The sequence below is a fragment of the Littorina saxatilis genome, linkage group LG8 (assembly GCF_037325665.1).
Source record: "Littorina saxatilis isolate snail1 linkage group LG8, US_GU_Lsax_2.0, whole genome shotgun sequence".
Classification (NCBI taxonomy): domain Eukaryota; kingdom Metazoa; phylum Mollusca; class Gastropoda; order Littorinimorpha; family Littorinidae; genus Littorina; species Littorina saxatilis.
Window position 1 is genome coordinate 4,217,820 of NC_090252.1, and position 16,314 is coordinate 4,234,133.

The 16,314-nt window shown below is 44.5% G+C and overlaps 1 protein-coding gene and 1 non-coding gene across 2 annotated transcripts in view; both read left to right on the forward strand.

Moving 5' to 3' along the window:
- The window catches only part of LOC138972560 (uncharacterized), a 32,034-nt gene extending 21,214 nt beyond the window's left edge, over window positions 1-10,820 (forward strand). The window contains exons 11-14 of the mRNA XM_070345212.1: window positions 1,145-1,300; window positions 3,176-3,322; window positions 4,202-4,309; window positions 10,142-10,820. Of these exons, the coding sequence (XP_070201313.1) occupies window positions 1,145-1,300; window positions 3,176-3,322; window positions 4,202-4,309; window positions 10,142-10,233 (503 nt within the window). The 3' untranslated portion in view covers window positions 10,234-10,820. The remainder of the gene's footprint in view (window positions 1-1,144; window positions 1,301-3,175; window positions 3,323-4,201; window positions 4,310-10,141) is intronic.
- On the forward strand, window positions 7,962-8,034 carry Trnak-cuu (transfer RNA lysine (anticodon CUU)). Its single transcript has one exon. It is a non-coding gene; the product is annotated as a tRNA-Lys (tRNA).
- Window positions 10,821-16,314: the final 5,494 nt, after the last annotated feature.

Consider the following 16,314-nt stretch of genomic DNA (forward strand, 5'->3'; position numbering starts at 1 on the left):
CCCTCAACGAGGGGGGGGGGTTCTAGGGTTTCCGGACCCCCCCCCCCCCCCCCAGCCAAAAAATAAAAATATTGAATGAGGTATGCATTTCTTTATTTTACATTGAGTTTCAATTTTTGGGGTATTAATCAGTGACAAAATCTGCTGCCTGAAACTGGTAATGATCATCCTCAGAATGCACCAGATTGCACCATTTTGCATCCTTTTTTCAAAATTTTCCGGGGGGGCATGCCCCCGGACCCCCCTAGCAAGCTAGGCGCTTCGCGCCGTCGGCTCGGCGCTTCGCGCCTTCACACCCATATCTTCACAATATACTTTTGAAAAAAACCACCCATAAAATGAACTGATCCGCCCCTGCCGCCAGGGGGGGCATCCCCCTGGGCCACCACTGGCAACCCCCCCCCCCCCTCCTCTTCGCCTAGTCCGGCCCTGTTAATAGTATCAGAGAACCGATTGCAACAAGGATATCATCTGCGCTATCGGGGAACCGATGTTTCGGAAAGGGACTGTACTGCACACTGTGAGATCATTGAGTGCTCGCCCCAATACCTTTCCCACTTCCGCGTGTTTTGTTACTGTTGAAAATGTGTAATTTTGATTCCCAGTTGCAAGGAAAGACCAAACAATGACCTCACAAATGCAAAATGTTCTCGGCTTCTGGGAGACTTTGCCCCCCAGACCCCCCGCCGGGGCGTTGCCCCTGCACCCCACCGGGGCGTTGCCCCTGCACCCCACCGGGGCCTCGGCGGCCCCTGGACCCCTGCCTTCAGTTGGAAACCCCCCCCCCCCCCTCAAACGAACTTGGTCCGGCCCTGATGTGTGTGTGGGTGGGTGTGTGTGGGGGGGTGTGTGTGGGTGTGTGTGTGGGGGGGAGGTGTGAGAGAGGGTGTGTGTGTGTGTGTCAGTGTGTGTGTGTGGTGTATGCGTGCGTGCGTTATTGCGTGTGTTTGTGTGTGTCTGTCTCCGCGCGCGTGTGTGTGTGGGGGGGGATATTGGTGTATGCGTACCTGTTTCATTTTTTTTTTCATATGTATGTACGTCTGTGTGCGTGTATTTGTGTGCAGGCAACTGCCGGGGGGGGGGGGGGGGCACAGTTGCACGGGCCCCCATCTTGATAGCCAGAACCTTATGTTATCTTTTGCAGACAGGGCATATCCCCTGAGTGGGACGACAGCCAGGGACAACGACTTTGGTCAGACAACTCTTCCTCCAATTGGTCAGACAACTATTCCTCCAACTGGTCAGACAACTCTTCCTCCAACTGTCAATACATCGCTGACCGCCACACCGTTTCACAACGGTAATTCTGTTTTCAAGCAACTTTTCCCTGCATGTTTGAGTAATAGTAGTGAGCCTATTTGCAATGCTGCGTGTTGTTTTGTGGTCTGTGTTGATCTATCTCCTATTGCATACCATATGTTTTAAAGAAGGTGCGGTGTTCATCTTGCTTCCATTATTCCGTCTCTGTACCTCTCTTCGTCGTTGTCCGTCCGTCCGTCTGTCTGTCATATTTAGTCTGTCTCTTCTGTCTGTCTGTCTGTCTGTCTGTCTGTCTGTCTGTCACATTCAGTCAGTCTCCTCTGTCTGTCTGTCTGTCTGTTTGCCTCTCTATATCTGTCTCTCTCTGTCTGTCTGTCTGTCTGTCTGTCTCTCTCTCTGTCTCTGTCTCTCTCTCTGTCTCTGTCTCTCTCTCTCTCTCTCTCTCTCTCTCTCTCTCTCTCTCTCTCTCTCTCTCTCTCTCTCTCTCTCTCTCTCTCTCTTTATCACAGATTATTGTTCGACCATCTGGGACTCTGCCAGTTCTAATATTTTAAAACCATTGTATAGTTTACATAGGCGAGCGCTAAAACTAATTTTACTGAAACAATCCAGTCTTGTATTTGATGATTATAAGAAACTTAAGATTCTCCCATTAAAAGAAAGATTTAAATTAAATGAAGGCGTGCTCCTTCACAAAATACTTTCCGGTCGTACACCACGAACTTTCGTTGCAAATTTTAGAGTCAAACCAAGCCGAAAGTTTAACGTCCCAATTCCAAGGATAGATCTCTTCAAGTCAAGCTTAGCTTATTCTGGTAGCGTCCTGTGGAATTCTCTCCCGGAATTTGTGAGAGTCCCAATGAGTCTCAATACTTTCAAAAAACACCTTTCATTGTATTTAATGTTAAATTACAAAAAATCACAGTGGTGGAAGACTTCGGTTAGTTATATTTTCATTTGTCCAAAGCATCAGTGTTCAGTATATCCACACAAAAACACTCAAAGCTTTAATAACACATTTACTCATGCATGTGTATTCAGCATTGTTTTCACTACGTTTCATATATTTGTGTATAATATGTAATACGTAAATATTCATATGTTGTTGTTTTTCTCTACCTTTTTTTCCACGTGAATATCCGTGTAAATATGTGGTTAGATTAGTCCCCTCTCTTGGCGAGGGCTGGTTGAAAAAAAGCTCGTTGTATTGCTTATGCCACAACCCTCGAGAAAAAAAATTGATTTATTTAAACAGGCAGATACCAAGCATTTAACGCTGACATCACTGTGTCGTTACGTCCTTTCTGTTTATTATCCACTCTAAAGAGAATCCCAATGGAACGGAATCATTTTTTTGTTTCTGCCGATATTATTTTTCTGTACTGTATCTTGTATATATTTACTTTAAGAATCCAAATGCCGAGATTCTTTTGAGTTATTTATATTTTATTGTATTGATTAAGTGTTGTATTAAGGCAAAAAAAAAAATAGGTGTGGTTACGGTAACATAGCCAAAAAAAATAGGGTAGGTAGGTAGGCAATCACTTTTTTTTTTTTACTTTTTTTTCTAATGTGTACAAATTAAACCTACTTGACAGGGAAATAAGTGTGCGACTCGAGCGCTTTCGCTTTCATTGCGTTTTCTGCACTCGGTTTTTCTTTCTTTTTTTTCTTCTTTTTTTGACAAATGTAATAAAAAGTTATAGGGTCGGCCCCTAAAAATAGGGTAGGTCGAGTTACCGTAACCACACCTATTTTTTTTTTAGGCCTAATTAAGTATTCCATTCGCGTATCTATCTTTTCTTGTTTGTTGTTTTTAGTCCTGATTTTGGAACTCATAATCAGTTTATTTGTTTCGGAATTTACTCTTAATGAAGTAATGACCGTTTGTGCATGCTTGCTGTCTCGACTTCAGTCTCGGCTGTCAATGATGGCAATGATGACGACGATGACGATGTCACTGACGCTGATGACGAACGTGTGGCCATTGTAGGAGGTGTTCTGGGAGCTTTTGGTCTCGTCGTCAGTGTCGTCCTGGTGATAATTGTCATCAAGAGGAAAGGTAAGCGAGCTTTACCACACGTATTTTTCTATGGTCAGTACTAATTCAAATATGCTTTAGGTTTATCTGTTTTGGATTGAGGAGAAAATATTTTGAAGCACAACAGGAAATTAAAGAAACTTATTAAAAACAGAGTGAACATAACTGAAATTATCATCTTCCACGAAAAGAAGACTATTTGTTATATATTTTGGAAAGCTCGAGAGCTAGTTAAATGTTATTTTTAGCAAGCTTCTTAATAAAATAATGAAAATAGCCTTTAGCTTTTGCTTAATTTGATTTGTTGAAGGTGGTCCATATTAGGCGACACACACGTACTTTGAGATTTTGCTATTATTTTTTGTTTGCAGCAGAAACTCTGGGTCAACACTGCTAAAATGTAACAAATACAGTCTAAGCTATCATATGTAGCAATTTTTGTGTGATGACAACTTTGGCTGTGGACAGAAACAAGTTCTTTTTACGCGTCAAATTTAGAGTGATCGCTGCCAAAAGTGCAAAAAATAGAAAAAGCCTAACGGTTTTGAGGTTGGTGTTTCTGCAACTGTTTTGGCAAGTGCAAGTTATACAGAGAGGGTGAATTCAGCGAATGAAATTGTTTTGAGCGCTCCAGCACCGTTAGTGTGTGAAAACAGGAGGTGGTCCATGTGAGGCAGTGGTCCAAAAATAATTGGCAACCTTCCCCTATTATGATGTCTTATTTACTTTTGTTTTGCTTTGACGTCAGATATTTCACTTTGGAAGAGAGGGTCCAGAAGAGATGTCCTTTTTGTCATGTCGGTGTTGTTTTTCTTGTGCATAACTATAACCTCTCGTGTGTGTAGTTACGCACAAATAAAGATGTTGGTACCTGTGACCTGTTTTACTCACCTCCGCCAGGTCGCAGCCAACCTGACGTCATTGCGATGGATGACGTCAACGTGACGCCAGAGGCACATGATGACTCACACAACTCCACGCCCCCCGAAGAGGTGGAGGAACACTACGGTAATTCTTTCTTTTCTTTATTTGGTGTTTAACGTCGTTTTCAACCGTTCAAGGTTATATCGCGACGGCTACGGTAATTGACAGGTTATTGCAAACTGGTTTTAGAAAGAAAAAAAACCACGTTTGTTCTGTTTAAAACTAATAGAATAATATCTGCACCATAAATCGTTCTCTATATTACACCCTTTGCTATACATTGCTGTTAAAGGCAGGATGGTTCAGTACCATAAAATAACTTTATGTTGATGATCTTCAGTCCATATCCGTGTCCACATTTTTTTTCTTGGAATTCCACTACGAATGGAGGTGGGCGCAGTGGCCTCCTGATCGGAAGGTCGCGAGTTCAAATCCCGGGTCGCGGCCGCCTGGTGTGTTAAGGGTGGTAATTTTTCCGATCTTCCAGCCGATTGCAGGCCGTGATACTCTCCAACTGACATTGTGTTTGTTTTAGGCTTTGGGTGGACTTCAATCCACGATCATCACCGAGAAGTTTCAAATGGTACAGTCTGTCAGTCTACATGTTACAATGACAATGATTGGCTTCCATTTCAGGGGCGGATCACATCATTTTCAAGGGGGGGTTTCCAAATCTCTTTCAGGGACAGATCGACGACGCGAAACGTTTCGTTGATGGCACAAAGCACCCGAACCTACTGGGGGAGAATGTTGATAAAAACAAGAAAAATGGAGCAATCTAAGCCAAGAAACCGGCTTCCCCTAATACACCTAACCTTCCAAAAGTTAATTTAAAAAGACAAATTTGGATCAAAACAACGAAAATTGACCGATCTGGTGCAACCTGAGCCAACAAATTACCCAACCACCTTCCAAAACCGTCATTTAGAAGACAACGGCCGGCTCCTCGGGGGTCCGGGGGCATGACCCCCCCCCCCCCCCCCCCCCCCCCCGACAAATTTGGATAAAAACAAGAAAAATGGAGGAAACCCCGGGGGAAAAAACTGGATCCGCCCCTGCATTTGAAACTTCTCGGTGATGATCGTCGATTGAAGTCCTACCGAAGCCTGTTCGAGGCTTCAATACCGGCTGACGACTTTCTGCAGGAGTCAACCCACGACAATTATCTCTTAGTCTGTTTGAAATGGAAGCATAACACCGTGTAAGTCCGCTTTTATTCTGTTTGAAAACATCTTTGTCTTTTGTTCGGTGTGTGCGATTTTTTCCTCTTCTTCTTCTTCTTCTGCGTTCGACGGTTGTGTCTAGGGTCGTAGTTCCGCTGCTGTCGTGAACTGGAACGTCGCTTTCAGGTCTTCTGACGTTCCCCAGAGCTTGGTCTCCAGTGTAGCTCCTTCTGGCCAGATCTGGTTCCGCAGCAGAGTGAAGTTTGTGCATGTATTCAATACATGTTCTACTGTCTGGTCGGCCGCCCCACAATCGCACAATGCCGACTCTGCTACGCCGATCCTTTTCAGGTGCGCTTTAAAGCCGCAGTGCCCTGTACGCAGCCGGAAGATGGCAGTCTGCTCTGCACGGCTGAGGCGGTGGATGGGGTCTTGGTCTGGCTTGTAGCCTCCGTTTCTTTCTTTGAATGCTGTCTTCCAGCGATGCTTGATGAGGGTTTTGGTCTCTCGGAAGGACAGGCTGGTTTCTGGTTGTTCCTGTCTTCCTGCATCTTTGGCCAGACCATCCGCCTTCTCATTTCCAGCGATGCCGCAGTGCGCTGGAATCCACTGCAGAACTACGGAGGCTTTCTGGGACAAGTCGTTCAGGGACTTCTTCAGCTCTTCCACGAGGTGTTCTGCAGGGGCTGTGAGGACTTGTAGTGCGGACAGGCAGTCAGAGAGGAAGACAACCTTGGGTGGGGTTTCCTCAAGAGAGGTGAGGAAGTCTGCAGCTGTATGGAGGGCAACAACTTCTGCTTTGAAGTTGGAGCAGAGAACACCGCATGGTGTGGTCAGTGTCTCTGGGGGTCTTCCTGGCATTTGAATGAAGACGCCACTTCCTCCGTTCTTGGTTGCGCACTCTGCCGAACCATCTGTATAAGCGTGGGTCCACTTGCTGGCTGGGTACCTCCTGTGTATTTCTTCCAGGGCAAGGGAGCGGAGGGCTGCATCACTCTGTTGCTGTTTTCCAGAGATGCCAGGAATGGACATCCTTACATGGAATCTCTGACTCTGGGGAGACCACGGCTTTGGATTGAGCCTCTCGCACTGGTCAGGGCTGGGTTGAAGGATGTCAGCATTCTCCCTCTGCTGTGCTTTCAGCTGATGGTTGGGGCTCTGGCGCTTCAAGCGGTTCTTGGTGAGAGCTTGGAACTTGTTGTGGAGCGGATGGCTCTCGAGTCTCTTGTGCTTCTCTCCTTGTATCAGAAGCTTTGCCTGTCGTCTGTCTTCCAACGGTTCGATGTTGGCCACCTTCTGCATCTCAGAGATGGGAGTGGTTTTCATCGCTCCAAGGACAGTCCTCAAGCCGAGGTTTTGGACTCGGTCCAGTCGTGCCTTGTTGGTCCTGGCTGCTGTGTTCCAGGAGCTTGATGCATACTCCAACACAGGCCTCACCGCCCCAGTGTACACTGTCTTCAGGATTTGGGAGTTGGCGCCCCATGTTGTTCCTGAGAGCTTTCTCATGATTGCGAGTCGTCGTATGCCTCTCGCCTCGATCTCCTCAAGGTGTGGTTTCCAGGTGAGGCGGGAGTCCAGCTTGACGGATTTTTTCCTCCATTGCCGGCTTCGCTGGATCTGTCTGAGCATTGTGTTGGTTCACCGCTGATCGACGTCGCCCGACAAGCTTTTGCGCCAGCACTGACCAGAGTATTTTAGATAACTTAACCCGTGCCGGGCACAGCAACATCTGCAGCGGCTTCAGCCTCATTTCGATGTTGTTACCGAGTGGAACTGGCATTGGTGCTGGCACCAAACTAAGCTAACGACTAGTCTGAAAACAGTACGCCGCACGAAATCAGATACATGTATTTACACTTTCTACCCCACCTATGTTGACCAAGTTTTTTTTAGCCGAGACCAGCTGTGCTGCAGCAGGTCACTCAGAATTGTAGTAACTGTGTAGTAACTGTGTATCAACACGCTGGAATGCAGGCGTTAGATCGACGTTACAGGAAGCGACTGAAGCTAACAGTCTGAGCGGATATATCCGTACCTGGTCAGATAGAGCCATGTGAGTGGGTTACGGATATATCCGTAGGGCCTACCTGGGAGACAATGAGTTGAGTGCGTCAGTCCCGGGACCCGCTCTTTCAGTTTAGGTTTAGTACGTCTCAGGCCCCCTCAACAAAGTTCTAGTACGTCACGTGTTTTTGGCTTCTAGTGCGTAGGGACGCGCACTTTGGGGAGCCCTGCAAGCTCGTCTTCTTTCTCGCTCAACAGTCCAATGTAACGTGCCTCTGGTAAGCTTAATCGTTAAGGGGAAGCAACCGCGCGCAGCCAAACCCGGCTGAAAAAGCACGCAAGAGCCGCAGTTGCATGCCTTGCACTTGCTTTCCGCCATTGTTGACACCTTGAACACAAGAAAGGGACTGTTGAAATCACCTGTACTGCTTACAAGTCTTCATCAGTCATCTTCCCAGTTCGACAGTTTGGAGTCCTGAATAATGTCTTCCTGAACTCGCTTGAAAAAGGAGTTATTTCCCGCCAAAGAGTAGCTATAACATTGCTGTCCCTGACGTATTTCTTCAGCTGCCCGGTTAGCTCAGTCGGTAGAGCACGGGACTCTTAATCCCGGGGTCGTGGGTTCGAGCCCCACATTGGGCGTCTATTTTTTTTATTTTGTTTCACCAGAAAAAAGATCAAATGACCAGGGACTTGTAAAGAATACATTTTCGTATTATACATCATTACTTCTCTCTTTTTATCCCTTTTACCCGAAGTATCCTTGCATATTTTGTGATTGAATGCACCGTGTTTGTACTTGTTGATGAACTCTATTTAGCATCAGCTAGCCGCCTAAATGTTATAGCACGTCACATGACTAAAAGAATGGAATTCCAATGTAGATACATAATAACCGGCGTCTCTGCCGGTACACTGAATTTTGCAACTGTGTCCCAAGTTAACTATTCCATACAACTGTTCGACGTTTCGTTTTTAAGTTTTCCTTGAATACTGATGTTCTGAACAAAGTTGATGAAATGAATCGAGTTTCCAAGTAACGAAAATATCGCTTTTCAGTCACCAAGATTTTGCCCCAGTTTTGAGTCAACTGACACTGCCACGGTTCTCTGTGTTTAAAGTCTGGTATTGGTAACTCAGTTACAACGTGACGGCTTCGTTGAATTAAATGGATTATATCGAACAAGACTAAAAACTGCCTCAAATCGCCCCAAGAGCTATACAGTTCAGGTTGGGGTTGTAACAGTGTGAACACACACCAGGAATGCCTTAAAGGCACAGTAAGCCTCCCGTAAACCATCACAGAGCTCCCCGATCGTCTAAATACAGTACAAGCATACTTCCATTTGAACGCTCACCGAACGGGAACATCCTGGCTGCTTTCTGTCGAGCGTGAGACATTTTCAAAGAATTTATTTTCGTAGACTTGTTCCGTTAACAACAACGGCGCCTCGTTTTTGCGCTAGACCTAACTTTTAAAATCTAAATAATAAATTGACAGCTTGTTACACAAACATTCTTTAATCATAAAAGAATTCGTTTTTCATCAAGACAAAGATCAGAACAATTCGAAGTTGTGAAAGTTTAAAAAAAAGAAAAGCCCGGAAGCAGGGTCACGCAAGGGTCGTAGCAGACGACGGCCGGTTTATCAGTGCAAATCGCCGTTCCTCTCAACAGTCAAAAGCCATCGCTAGAGTTCTTGTGAACCACAGCCGTTGTTTCGTGCATAAAAAAAACGTGCTATTGTAGATAAGCTCACGTCGAGTCGCATTCAAATGACTAACTATGACGACTGCATTGTGAAAAGGGAAAACTGGATCACACGGGTTCACGATGGCTCAGGGGTAAGATAAACCACGCAAAAATAAATTCTTTGAAAATTGTTCGCTCTTTACGGAGGGCACCTAGGATGTTCTCAATTTGTGAGTGTTTAAATGAAATGGTGTTTGTACTGTGTGTAAAAGCCTGACCGTATCTGTGATGGTTTACGGGAGACTTACTCTGCCTTTAAAATAAACGTTTGAGCGTTGAGTTACTCAAATTGAAAACGGCTGTGTTTTGAGTGGGCATCCAAGACTGTAATTCTCACTGTGACGTTATTTTCGTGAGCCGCATGATTTTTGTCCTTCCTTTCGAAGTGTGCTATGATTTATGATAACTCAACTCATTGTCTCCCAGGATATCCGTACCCACACATATGGCTCTATCTGACCAGGTACGGATATATCAGCTCAGACTGTTAGCTTCAGTCGCTTCCTGTAACGTCCATCCGTAACGCCTGCATTCCAGCGTGTTGATACACAGTTACTACACAGTTACTACTATTCTGAATGACCTGCTACAGCACAGCTGGTCTCGGCTAAAAAAAACTTGGTCAACATAAGTGGGGTAGAAAGTGTTAAATTTCAATGCAAGAATAACCGCTGCTAATCTGGATTGAATAAACCAGCCAAAACATCTGGGTTGAAGTAACTGACCAGCCAAAACATCTGGGTTGAAGTAAACCAGCCAAAACATCTGGGTTGAAGTAAACCAGCCAAAACATCTGGGTTGAAGTAAACCAGCCAAAACATCTGGGTTGAAGTAAACCAGCCAAAACATCTGGGTTGAAGTAAACCAGCCAAAACATCTGGGTTGAAGTAAACCAGCCAAAACATCTGGGTTGAATAAACCAGCCAAAACATCTGGGTTGAAGTAAACCAGCCAAAACATGATGCGATTATTAAAGTGAAACATGTGTGCCTTTCAGAAAAGCTTGACGTTCTGGGAGCCACAATCCAGGAAGAGGATGACTATGTTCTTCCCATCCATGGAGTGAACAGCAACGTCTGTCTACAGTGACTGCAATTGATGTAGCAATGCATGCTCTCTCTCTCTCTCTCTCTCTCTCTCTCTCTCTCTCTCTCTCTCTCTCTCTCTCTCTCTCTCTCTCTCTCTCTCTCTCTCTCTCTCTCTCTCTCTCTCTCTCTCTCTCTCTCTCTCTCTCTCTCTCTCTCTCTTCATTTTCATTTATGATAAAATAATTTTAAAAAATATTGTGAAACTTAAGTGTTGAAGTTATTACTTGTTCGCAATGTTTTGTAATCAGAATGTGTATTGCTTATCATTTTTTGTTATGGACACGTTCTAAAAATGATAAACCAATAGACTGGGTGGCCGAGTGGTAACGCACTTGCGCTCGGAAGCGAGAGGTTGCGAGTTCGACCCTGGGTCAGGGCGTTAGCAATTTTCTCCCCCCTTTCCTAACCTAGGTGGTGGGTTCAAGTGCTAGTCTTTCGGATGAGACGAAAAACCGAGGTCCCTTCGTGTACACTACATTGGGGTGTGCACGTTAAAGATCCCACGATTGACAAAAGGGTCTTTCCTGGCAAAATTGTATAGGCATAGATAAAAATGTCCATCAAATACCCGTGTGACTTGGAATAAAGGCCGTGAAAGGTGAATGCTCGCCTAATAGGCTTGAGGTTTGCTGGTCGATGTGAATGCGTTATATATTGTGTGTAAAAAATGTCTGTTTGTCTGTCTGTCTGTAAAAAATTCCATTTCACACGGCAGAAATTAATATGTAAAGCGCGGAGAGCACAGTTAATTGTGGTTCGCGCTATATAAGCTCTCATAATAATAATTGTCAGTAAGTACTGGTGTCACATGACTGATGTGAACCAGTTGATTGGCTAATGGCGATGCGCTAAAACTGTTAGCGCACTCTTGGAGTGCGCTAACTTTTCCACAGAGCGTATTCTTACGCCCTTTACCTAAGCAAGACTGTGCTCTCATCCTCAGAATTAATTACTGACATGTAGCTTATATTTTCCACAATACCAAATGACCATAAATTCCCTGCTTCTCAATTAAAGCAGAAGTGGGTTTTTTTTTCTGACAGATTGCATGTGCCTGTGCCACAGTGCGGCTGCCACTGATCTAAAAATACAAGCCGCTGTGTTTCATCTAATTCTCGCCGACTTGCATAGATTCTTCTCATCGTGTTAGTGGCATGTAGCTTATCATCCACATTACCAAATGATGAGTTAATATAAAATTCCCACCCGCTAGCAGAAAACACAAGTGTTATTCCGATAACGTACCAGCTAGACCAGTTTGGAAGACTGACTCGATCGACTCTGTCATACGTAGCCGCACTGACTACACTGAAATACGACTGCATCAGTTCAGTAAATGAATGGTTTCCGAATTATTATTTCAAAGCAAGAACAATCCTAATCGAAAACGTGTAGGGTTCAGAACGTTCTTACCATTATAAGACTTATTACCAGCGTGCCTCGTGCGTGCAGACTCAGTCAGTGCAGACTGCATGCAGTGGTTTGATTGCCCTAGCAGACGACATAAACCCCGCTCAGCAAATTAACATGTTGGGCAAATGTGAACGATAAAACGATGGGGATATAATACGTGTAGGGTTCAGAGCATTCTTACCGTTCATATTTAGTATCAGACTCCCCGATGAGTGAAGATACAACACAGAAATATGCCACATTTGTTTTGAAAATGTGCGAACCGTCGAGTCCCGCGGCTTCGAGTCAATTCAAGGGGAGTCACTCCGCACAGTCAATCCGTCGAAGCTCGACTGGAGGTTTCGAATCGCAAATAATGAAGAGCACAGCCCTTTCTCCGAGTTCAAATGAGGTCTCTCTGAAAGATCATCACTGTTCAGATTAACGCTACACTGGAATTTACCAACAGAAATTAAAATGCGTGTGACGAAAGCACGACACACTTGAGACACCCCACACAAAAGTAGATCTTCACTTGTACACGACCTGACCACACAGTTATGCCTATTCAAATGCGCGTTGCAAAATGTGCGCTTGGAATCTTCTTTTTTCTATGGCGGTACTGACAATATCGTTATTGAAACAATCCCAGTGCACTAAGGGATTTATAGAGCAAATCTCGAAAATAATTATTGAACTCAGCGCTATGCGCTTCGTTCAATAATGAATTTTCTCGATTTGCTCTATAAATCCCTTAGTGCACTGGGATGTCTCAATAACTTAAATTGTCAGTAAGTACTGGTGTCACATGACTGATGTGAACCAGTTGATTGGCTAATGGCGATGCGCTAAAACTGTTAGCGCACTCTTGGAGTGCGCTAACTTTTCCACAGAGCGTATTCTTGCGCCCTTTGCCTAAGCAAGACTGTGCTCTCATCCTCAGAATTAATTAATGACATGTAGCTTATATTCTCCACAATACCAAATGACCATAAATTCCCTGCTTCTCAATTAAAGCAGAAGTGGGTTTTTTTTCTGACAGATTGCATGTGCCTGTGCCAGTGCCAGTGATCTAAAAAAATAGAACTTAGAAGCCGCTGTGTTTCATCTAATTTTTGCCGACTTGCATAGATTCTTCTCATATGCCGTGTTAGTGGCATGTAGCTTATCATCCACATTACCAAATGATGAGTTGGTATACAATTCCCAGCGGCTAACAGAAAACACAAGTGTTATTCCGATAACGTACCAGCAAGACCAGTTTGGAAGACTGACTCGATCGACTCTGTAGCAGACAACACAGAAATACGACTACATCAGTTCAGTAAATGAATGGTTTCAGAATTATTATTTCAAAGCAAGAACAATCGTAATCGAAAACGTGTAAGGTTCAGAACGTTCTTACCATATATAAGATTTATTAGCAGCCTGCCTTATGCGTACAGACTCAGTGCAGACTGCAGTCGTTCCATTGCCCAGGTTGGCAGGTAGCCTAGCAGACGACATTAACCCCGCTCAGCAAATTAACATGTTGGGCAAATGTGAACGAAAAAACGATGGGGATATAATACGTGTAGGGTTCAGAGCATTCTTACCGTTCATATTTAGTATCAGACTCCCCGATGAGTGGAGATAGAACACGAGAAATATGCCACATTTGTTTTGAAAATGTGCGAACCGTCGAGTCCCGCTTTGAGTCAATTCAAGGGGAGTCACTCCGCATAGTCAATCCGTCGAAGCTCGACTGGAGGTTTCGAATCGCAAATAATGAAGAGCCTTTCTCCGAGTTCAAATGAGGTCTCTCTGAAAGATCATCACTGTTCAGATTAACGCTACACTGGAATTTACCAACAGAAATTAAAATGCGTGTGACGAAAGCACGACACACTTGAGACACCCCACACAAAAGTAGATCTTTACTGTGCACGACCTGACCACACAGTTATGCCTATTCAAATGCGCATTGCAAAATGTGCGTTTGGAATCTTCTTTTTTCTATGGCGGTACTGACAATATCGTTATTGAAACAATCCCAGTGCACTAAGGGATTTATAGAGCAAATCTCGAAAATAATTATTGAACTCAGCGCTATGCGCTTCGTTCAATAATGAATTTTCTCGATTTGCTCTATAAATCCCTTAGTGCACTGGGATGTCTCAATAACTTAAATAATAGCAACTAGCCAGCAAGGGGCGCGTAACTCTACAGGCTCTGCCAAGATGCAAATCAATTGGTTTCTTCTATAATTAGTCTAATTCTTAATTATTGATTTTTTTTTAAATTGAAATCAAAACAGCAATGCACTGTTTTTCTGCAGTAAAGGACTTTTAGTGAGTATTGGGAGCACTCATTGACTGTGAAAGCGTTGTTGAAAAGTGATACATACAGCAAGCGCATATGCACACACACACACACACACACACACACACACACTAAAACACATGCACAAACACACACATTGATTGTAACATTGCAGGGCCGGACTACCGGGGGGGTTATGGGGGTTGCGCAACCCCCCCCCCCCCCCTTAGCCTAAACATGTACCTTACTTATTTAATTTTTTTTTTATTATTGCTTATTTTATGCCGTTTCATGCAAGGAGCGACCATTTTCCTATCTCAGAATATGACCTATCCGTCAGCTCCCCCTGACCCCCACAACGAGGGGGAGGGGGGGGTGGGTTCTAGGGTTTCCGGAACCCCCCCCCCCCCCAGCCAAAAAATAAAAATATTGAATGAGGTATGCATTTCTTTATTTTACATTGAGTTTCAATTTTTGGGGTATTAATCAGTGACAAAATCTGCTGCCTGAAACTGGTAATGATCATCCTCAGAATGCACCAGATTGCACCATTTTGCATCCTTTTTTTCAACATTTTCCGGGGGGGCATGCCCCCGGACCCCCCTAGCAAGCTAGGCGCTTCGCGCCGTCGGCTCGGCGCTTCGCGCCTTCACACCCATATCTTTACAATATACTTTTGAAAAAAAACAGTCATAAAATGAACTGATCCGCCCCTGCCGCCAGGGGGGACATCCCCCTGGGCCACCACTGGCAACCCCCCCCCCCCCCCCCCCCCTCCTCTTCGCCTAGTCCGGCCCTGCATTGACACCGAGGGATAGGGAAGTGAGTGTGACAGCTGTCTATAATTGAAGAAGGTAACGGTCCAAGGGAAATAACCGGAACTCAAAAGCTGGAGTTTGCCCTTGATACAGTGCTGGTCGCTCGGCCGTCTGACGTCTGCATAAAAAAAGGTAGAATTCACAAAGACTGATGTCAAGGAATTTAGATGCAAGCTGAATTTACTGATCCGGTGTTTGCTTTTCCGTGTACGGGGTTTCTACATTCACGCACTCATTCACACATTTGTACACACACAGTCATACACAAACATACTCATGAACTGATGCGGGACTGATGACAACACGCACTCAAACACACACAGTCATACACAAACATATACTCATGAACTGATGCGGGATCATGTGATGACAACACGCACTCGAACACACACGGCACACATTGACACAACGAATGAACATTTCAAACATTTCACTATTAACTCAAACCTAATTACTCTAATGAATAAAAACACTTTCATCCCACACCACAACAAACACATCCGCTCGCATCAGTCATCCCAGTCGCTCTCAGTCTGAAGTATCACGCTTGCACGGTCAACCTCCGTCTTTTCTTTCTTTCTTTATTTGGTGTTTAACGTCGTTTTCAACCACGAAGGTTATATCGCGACGGGGCCGAAGGGGGGAGATGGGATAGAGCCACTTGTCAATTGTTTCTTGTTCACAAAAGCACTAATCAAAAATTTGCTCCAGAGGCTTGCAACGTAGTACAATATATTACCTTACTGGGAGAATGCAAGTTTCCAGTACAAAGGACTTAACATTTCTTACATACTGCTTGACTAAAATCTTTACAAAAATTGACTATATTCTATACAAGAAACACTTAACAAGGGTAAAAGGAGAAACAGAATCCGTTAGTCGCCTCTTACGACATGCTGGGGAGCATCGGGTAAATTCTTTCTCGTCCCAACCAATATGGGACTCCCCCTAACCCGCGTCGACCACCGCATTTACTGAGGGGTGACAACATACGACGCATCGCACAGCTGACAACCGTCCCTCGCTAAAACCAAGCACTGATTTTACCTATTCAAATTAGGCGAGTCGGATATCCGCCAGACCATTTCGAGACTGCTCGGAAATAATATTTATTCCACGATAGCTCAGGGGTACCGTGATCAGAAAACAATACCACCAAACTGATTTTCCCTTGACAAAAGAAATGGTTGAAATCACATTTTTATGCCAGAAAATCGTGTGTGTGTGTGTGTGTGTGTGTGTGTGTGTGTGTGTGTGTGTGTGTTATGAATGTGTGTGTGTGTGTGTGTGCCACGGTGTGTGTGTGTGTGTGTGTTATGAATGTGTGTCAGTGTGTGTGTGTTTGTGTGCCACGGTGTGTGTGTGTGTGTGTGTGTGTGTGTGTGTGTGTGTGTGTGTGTGTGTTTATTTATTCGTGGTTCTTGTGCAAAAACATGATATGATAATTGTGTTCTGTACAAGTTCAAGTTACATGCATTATTATCTTATAAACTAAGCGCCTAACACCTACTCCTCTTTTCATTTCTTTCGTTACCAATAAAGGTCATCATGGGAAAGTCGAGTGTCATGTC